Genomic DNA, 7,669 nt, shown 5'->3' with positions numbered 1-7,669 from the left:
ATGAAATTTCATCAATAATTTATTTTGTCTAGTTTTCATAAGAAAGAGAGTTTTGCAGTAGTCAAATGTTAAGACTTTACATTAGGGTTTTAGGACAATCAGCAACAGTTGTAATCTGTAGAATCAAACATTCACCACTTCCTAAATAGATAGTAGTGAGGCACAAAAATAAAAGCAAAGATCTCTCTCTCCACCCATGTACTGTCAAAGAAGAAAGAGAAAACAATCATCCTATAAAATTAAATATCATTCTTTAATTGAAAATTAATTAACCCACACACATCAGACATCAATCGAACACACAACCCCAGAAACTGAGATCAGTCTTAATTTCTTCTCTGAGCCAGCCAGCAACCCACTTCAAAATCCTTCTATGCTACATCCAGTCACATTTCATTTTTTTTTTATTAATTAATTATAATTATAATTAAACTAGCTATCATCATGATCATGAATATTCATGAGTAGCTAGCTATATGTAGAATTGATCATGGGTGGTGGAGAACAAACTGTTAGCTCCATTAAAATACGACGACGTCCCTTGTTGAATAATATCGTCATTATTATAATAATAATTATGATCAAGATCATCTTCATGATGATTAGGATGAAGAAGCCGGCCATTTGATATGGATGATCTGTTGTTACTACTGCTGATTTCCAAAATACCCTCATGTTTGATCATCTGATCATCCGTAGCTGCTTGATGATAATTATTATCCATAAGCAGCTGGGTATACACATAATTATTATTAGTATTAATATTGTAGTCGACGTTTGGTGGTTCGAATCCCGTATTATTAATGTATAAACTCTGGTTGACAAAATGATTTGGATGGACGTTGTTGTAAAATGAGGTTGGTGCTGGAGAAAAGAGTGATGATGATGATGATATAATTGCTTGATGAAACGACGTCGTCGCGGTGGAAGGCGGCGGCGGAGGAGGCGGCGGCGGTGAAGGAAGCAGATGCATGAGCTTCTTCTTAAGTTTAGTGTTCCAATAATTCTTGATGTCATTGTCTGTCCTACCCGGTAACTGTGATGCTATTACTGACCACCTAATTGATATATCATCATATGAACCCTAATTAACAACAACCCTAGCTAACTAACTAGCTTATTAATATATAATTACCAAGAACATATATATGTTAATTACCTGCTTCCAATGTTGGAAAACAAGGTACATATGATCGTGTCTTCTTCATGGGAGAATTGACCATGTTTGATATTTGGTCTTAGGTAGTTTAGCCATCTCAATCTGCAGCTCTTTCCGCATCTCTTTAGACCTAATTCATTCATTAATATTTCATCATCATCATCAAATTATTAACAAAACCCTAATAAAAATTACCAGCTTTGAGAGGGAGGGCAATCCAATTGCCACCAGTTCCATATCTCTCAATGTAGTCTTTTAGCTTTGAGTCTTCTTCAGGCGACCATGGCCCTTTCTTCACGTTAGCTTTGTCACAGCAAGGAGCTCGACCCATCTTTCTCTTTCTCTCTCTCTCTCTCTCTAGTTCTTGGAAACAAGTGTGGGTTTTAAATGAGTGTATTCTCTGCAGTTTATATTAATTAAGAAAAAGGGATAAAAAGAAACTTTAATTGGCCTTCATCACACTAAAGGACAATCAATCTTTACTCTTTTATTTCAATAAAAAAAGAAATATAGAGACCCAAAAAGATAAATAAATATAAAAAAAAAAAGTCAAAGTGAAAAGTCATGTTTAAACAGTATTTTTTTTATTTTCATTTTAAAAGTTCCCCCACATCAAACCTTCATCATCGACTTTCTTCCCAGGAATCAGAAGACTAATTAATGAATTAAGAAATAATCAAATTCAATGGTGGCCTTAGGTACTCCTGATCAATTGTGACGTATATGTTAATTTCTAACCATTTTGTAAAGTTAAAAACAAATTTATTTTATTTAGAAAATAATATTTTTATCTAATCACTGTCACACATACTTTTAAAAATTCAAAATTTAAAGTATATTTTATTTTTGTATGAGAATTGTGATTTTTTATAAATAAACCTATTTTATGTAAAAAGTTGATAATAAAAATAAACGAGAAAAAAATATTAAAAAAAATCATTTATATATTCAACAATATATATTATGGCCGGTGAGAAATAGTGGCGTTGTTGAGGGAACGATGTCATTTTTAAAATGTTAATTAACAGGAAATTTACGGATAACAAAGTTGTAAGAGTCGGTTTAAAAGAGTAAAATATTACGAATTCAATTTCAACAAACATTTTAAGTTAAGCTGAAGTGGGGGCCATGGTCGTGAGTCATAACTCGTGAAGTGTGATGTTAGTTCTCATTAATTTAAAATAAATAAAGAAAATAAATATTATGTAAGAGGTCGAAAAAAACAATTGTCAAAAAAAAAATTAAAAGAAAAAAATCGAAAGATATAAAAATAAACTTTTCTTCCTCCCTCTATAATTAACTTTATTAAATTTATTTTTTTTATTTTTAAAATATAAGATGTTTTTAATTGATTTACTTACCCTGAATAACACAAAAATTAGTAACAAAAATCCACATAACAAATCAAGTTGTGACCTAATATAATATGTCACAAGTTTAATATAAGGAAACAAAAAACAACCACATCAAATTTGTAACAAATAATAATAAACTTTTTAAAACTAGTTATGTAATTTTCTCCCTAATTATTTGTAGTTTTCACTTTCATTAAATTAAGGACCTAACAAAAAAACTCACGAAGTTCCTTATATGTATAGATAGATTCCCATGTCTAGCTCCATTATTTCAACGAAAATGAATGCAGATCAAAATAGAAAAAAAAAATACTATCTAATTTTGATTTACTTTTTGGAAAAGTGAAAATATTTTCATTTATTCACTAAAATCACTATTGAAAGAAAAAAAAAAGTGTAGAAACCATTACATAATGGGTAATGGAAACATTTGACATACATTGTTATAAAGATAAAAAGACAAACAAGATCTAAAATATAAGGATTCATGTAAGTACCCAACAAAACATGGTATGAATTGATTTGAGCTAAACATGATTGCATGCATTGTAAACAAAAGGAAGGAGGTACTAGAATGAGTGACACTAGCTAGCTAGCTAGCTAGGTCAGTATACTATATCATCTGGATTGACTAATCAATGTCATCTTCTTCCTCTTGATTGGTCACTGTTGTCAAAATAGAATCTAGTTCAATCCATATTTATATATATTAGCTTTAATGTTAGTTGGAAGATAAAACCTTTTAATTTAAACACAATTATGAAAAAGTTATTAGAATAAATCGAATCGATCGTAAATATTACTGGTGGAACGGTTATAGTTAAATATACACATTCCTAAAAAAAACAAGTATTTACAAACCAAAATGATTAGTCTTTCTAATTTTATCTAATATTATAGTCTATTAATAAAAGTTTTATGACATTATTAGTTATAAATTCAACAAAATGAAACTAAAAATATAAAAGTATTTATAAACCCAAATACACAACGACAAATAGAAAAAATATAATAAAAACAAATTATAAGAACTTAAATTAATTTTTTTAACACGATTTTATTATTTCAAGAGGTAGTACAACTAGATTGTCATAATGTTTAGTTTTTTCTTTTGCACAGTTAAAATTTCACATTGGATGATAATAACAATAGAAAAAAAAATTAATTTATAAAAGAAATCTCCTTCTTTTGATTTTGTGTTGAGACCATTGACAGAATATGTAAACTTGAGAGTATATACACCCGTAGGATATTGTATTATCTCTATTACTTAAAATATATGATATTATCTCTATTACCTAAAATACATGATCAAATCAATTAGTATCAAATCAACTAATTCAAATCAATTAGTATTATCTCTATTACCCCCGTCAAGCGCTGCGTGGGATGAAGACACACGCAAAGCTTGGACCGTAGAAACTCAAAGGCCGGACGAGGAAGACTCTTCGTGAAAATATCTACAAGCTGAAGATGAGAGGGAACAAACTCAGTGGAAATGCGCCCAAATGAGATCAATTCACGAACAAAGTGATAATCGAGATCAATGTGTTTAGCTCGCTTATGTGCTACAGGATTCTGACTCAAGAAAATAGCACTCTTGTTATCACACAACAGAACTGGCCGAGTAGGAGGAAGAGCCCCCAATTCTCGAAGAAGATTAATAACCCAAACAAGTTCAGCAACTGCATTGGCCATTGCCCGATACTCGGACTCACAGTTGGAACGAGCAACCGTTGGTTGTTTCTTTGCACTCCAAGAAACAAGATTGCCCGCAAGAAATATAAAGTACCCATAAGATGAGCGACGAGTCTCAACACAACGAGCCCAATCCGCATCAGAGTATCCCAAGATGGAAGAGTCAGGACGCTTAGTGAACAAGAGACCAAAATGAAGAGTACCCTTCACATAGCGAAGGATACGCTTAACAGCCAAAAAATGATCTTTAGTAGGCGACTGAAGAAACTGACTAACATAGCTGACAACATAAGATAGATATGGTCTAGTGATGGTCAAGTACTGCAGAGCACCAACTAGAGATCTGTATAATGTGGGGTTCTTGAAAGAAGGACCTGTACTGACAAGAGATTCACCTGTCGCCAATGGGGTGGAAACAGGTTTCGCCTCAACCAAGTCTGCACGCTCAAGAATATCAAGTGCATACTTGGCCTGACCAACAAATAACCCAGTATCGGTGTGAGAGACCTCAAGACCAAGAAAATAGCTCAACGAGCCTAGATCCTTGATGGCAAACTCATTTCCAGTATCAGTTATGAACCGACGAAGGGCATCAAGATCATTGCCTGTGACAATAATATCGTCAACATACACGAGAAGATATATAATGGTCTTACCCTGATGTAGATGAAATAGAGACGAATCAGAACGGCTCTGTAAAAAACCTAGCCTGAACAAAAACGAGCTAAAACGCTGGTACTAGGCAAGGGGAGCTTGGCGAAGACCATAAAGTGCCTTCTTCAGTCGACTGACATGATTAGGTACCAAGGATCAACAAAGCCAGGGGGCTCGTCCATGAAGACAGGCTTGTGAAGAACCCAATTCAGGAAGGCATTCTTAACATCAAGCTGGTGAAGAGGCCATCCATGCTGAACAGATAAGGCCAGGACAATCCTGATTGTGGCCGCCTTCACAACAGGGCTGAATGTATGATGAAAATCCAAACCAAGAACCTGAGTAAATCCATGAGCCACTAAACGAGCTTTGTGACGTTCGATTGACCCATCTGTAAGAAACTTTGTACGAAAGACCCACTTGGAGCCAACAACATTAGTGCCAGAAGGTCGAGGCACTAAATCCCAAGTTGAGTTTGAGCGAAGAGCACCAATTTCTTCTTGCATGGTAGCAAGCCACTGAGGAAGCTTAACAGTAGACTTGAAGCCACGAGGCTCAGAGGTGACCACAAGAGCTAAAAGAAGGGCAGAAGATGCTAAATCAACTAGATAACGTGGCTTGAAAATACCAGCACGAGCTCGAGTGATCATATGATGAGTAGGTTGAGGAGCCTGAGCTAGAGACTCAATGTCTTGGGGTGGTTCTGGAGCTGGAGGCTCAATGTTAGAACAGGAAGCACAACAGGATCAATAAAGGTGGCTCCAAAGGAGGTTCATCGAGAACTAAGGACGGTGAGCAAACAACGTCATCAACCGAAACACGATGTATAGGGTGAACAAGAGCCGAGCCAGGAGCCAGAGAGGAGTTAGATGAGATATCGAGAAACGTCGAGATATCTAGGTCAGTGAATTTCGTAACAGATGGTACTCGTGAGAATGGAAAGTGGAGTTCATTAAATTGAGCATGGCGAGTGATAAAGACTCGAGAAGAGTCCGGATTAAAACAACGAAAGCCCTTCTGCATGCTGCTATAACCCAGAAAGACGCAAGGCCGACTGCGTGGTTCCAATTTATGAGCAGCATAGTCACGAAGATACGGATAACACGACAATCAAATGGCTTAAAAGTATCATAACTAGGCAAATAACCAAATAACACCTGAAAGGGAGAAATGTTATCAAGTATCACAGAGGGTAGCCTATTGATGACATAGGCGACAGTGGCAAATGCATCAAACCAAAGAGAAGCCGGCACCTGAGCATGAAATAACATAGATAGACCAAATTCAGAGATATGACGATGTTTACGTTCGGCCCTGCCATTTTGTTGTGATGTATAAGCAAAAGAAATCTGGTGATGTATACCATATAGATGCATAAAATCACGAACCCTTCCATTTATAAACTCAGTACCCCCATCTGTCTGAAATGTTTTAATGGTTTGAGAAAATTGATTACAGACGAAAGCATGAAACCGAACAAGCACATTAAAAATTCGGACTTAGTATGTAAAGGATATATCCACGAAAAACGAGAGAAATCATCCACAAAAACCACATAATATTTGAACCCATCAGAAGTGTAAATATGTATAGGTCCCCACAAATCACAATGAATTAAGTCAAGAACAGTAGTAACACGTTTGTCATTTAGTGAAAATGGTAAACACTTGTTTTTGGCCAACTAGCAAGAAGAGTAGAGGCTAGGGTTTGGTAAAACTGAAGTAACAGATAAACAACCCTGCTTATTTAATAATGAAATAACAGAAACTGGGACATGCCCCAGGCGTAAATGCCACAAATCAAAGCTCGCTTTCAACCTCTTGACCCTAATAGCTGCAACCAAACCTGAAATACCCCGATCAAGTAGATAAAGTCCCTGATTATGCCTTCCCTGAGCCAGTATTTTCTTTGTGAGACGGTTCTGAATCATGAAAAACTTGTTAGAGAAAAGAACATCCATAGGGTAATCCTTAGTTAATTTACTTATAGATAGAATGTTTTTTGTGATATGCGGGATGACAAGTACATCTAGTAATTGAATATCCACAGAAATTTTAGTATTGTCAATATGGGAGATATTTAAAACATATAACCGAATCATTACTAGAATAGGGCTCATGAGTGTCAAGAGCTGAAAGTTAGTTTGTCATATAAGTCGAGACACCCGAATCAAGATACCAATTAGGGTTTTGATCTGAGACATTGCAAGAGGACGTGAACGCCTGAGCAAGGTGGGCAGATGAGTTGGAGTTGCGAGCATTCAAGTATTTGGAGCACTTATCAGCGTAGTGCTCCCCACGACATAATTGGCATCTAGGCGTGCGACGAAACCCACCTCCACCAGAATTGTTACGACTGCTAAAATTAAATGAAGCACCAGAACCTGAACCATTGTTAACATTATTAAAGTTTCCTCCTGAGCGAGAAGAGTACTGCTGCTGGGAGGTGTGAGACGATGGTTGAGACGACGAGTTAGGGCAACCGTCTGAAAATTCTAGCGAACAGCTGAGAAAGCAAGAGAGGGAAACGAACCCTCCATGGATTTAAGCATCATATCAAATTGTATAGCCTGGTGGAGAAGATCACGTAGAGACGGAACTGGAGAGATGGCCATCCTAGTGTCAGCAAAACCTGCAAATTGCACCCCCAACCCGCGGAGAAACCAATGCCTTTTATCGTTGGCATCAATGGGACGGCCGATGGCCTGTAATTGATCATAGAGATGTTTAAACTTCTTTCTATAGTCTTCAACGGACAGATCTCCTCGGCGAAGTGATAGCAATTCCTCCCGTAGTTGATGAGA

At 36.0% G+C, this 7,669-nt stretch overlaps 1 protein-coding gene across 1 annotated transcript; it reads right to left on the bottom strand.

The window, feature by feature from the left end:
* Positions 1–472: 472 nt before the first annotated feature.
* LOC124920689 (transcription factor RAX2-like) lies at positions 473–1,502 on the bottom strand. The gene is made up of 3 exons (XM_047461245.1): positions 1,355–1,502; positions 1,160–1,289; positions 473–1,058 (listed from the first exon to the last, which is right to left on the bottom strand). The coding sequence occupies exons 1-3, from the start codon at positions 1,488–1,490 to the stop codon at positions 473–475; spliced, it is 852 nt and encodes a 283-aa protein (XP_047317201.1). The 5' UTR covers positions 1,491–1,502.
* Positions 1,503–7,669: the final 6,167 nt, after the last annotated feature.

Source organism: Impatiens glandulifera, chromosome 1 (assembly GCF_907164915.1).
Source record: "Impatiens glandulifera chromosome 1, dImpGla2.1, whole genome shotgun sequence".
NCBI lineage: Eukaryota > Viridiplantae > Streptophyta > Magnoliopsida > Ericales > Balsaminaceae > Impatiens > Impatiens glandulifera.
Note: the sequence above shows the minus strand (reverse complement) of the source record. Positions and strands in the feature narration are given on the sequence as shown.

Excerpts from the sequence above, each read along its gene's own strand:
- LOC124920689 (XM_047461245.1), bottom strand. The coding sequence starts at position 1,490 with ATGGGTCGAGCTCCTTGCTGTGACAAAGCTAACGTGAAGAAAGGGCCA. Across the intron at positions 1,290-1,354 it reads TGCCCTCCCTCTCAAAGCTG|GTCTAAAGAGATGCGGAAAG; the intron begins GTAATTTTTATT and ends TGAATGAATTAG. Across the intron at positions 1,059-1,159 it reads TTTTCCAACATTGGAAGCAG|GTGGTCAGTAATAGCATCAC; the intron begins GTAATTAACATA and ends TATATCAATTAG.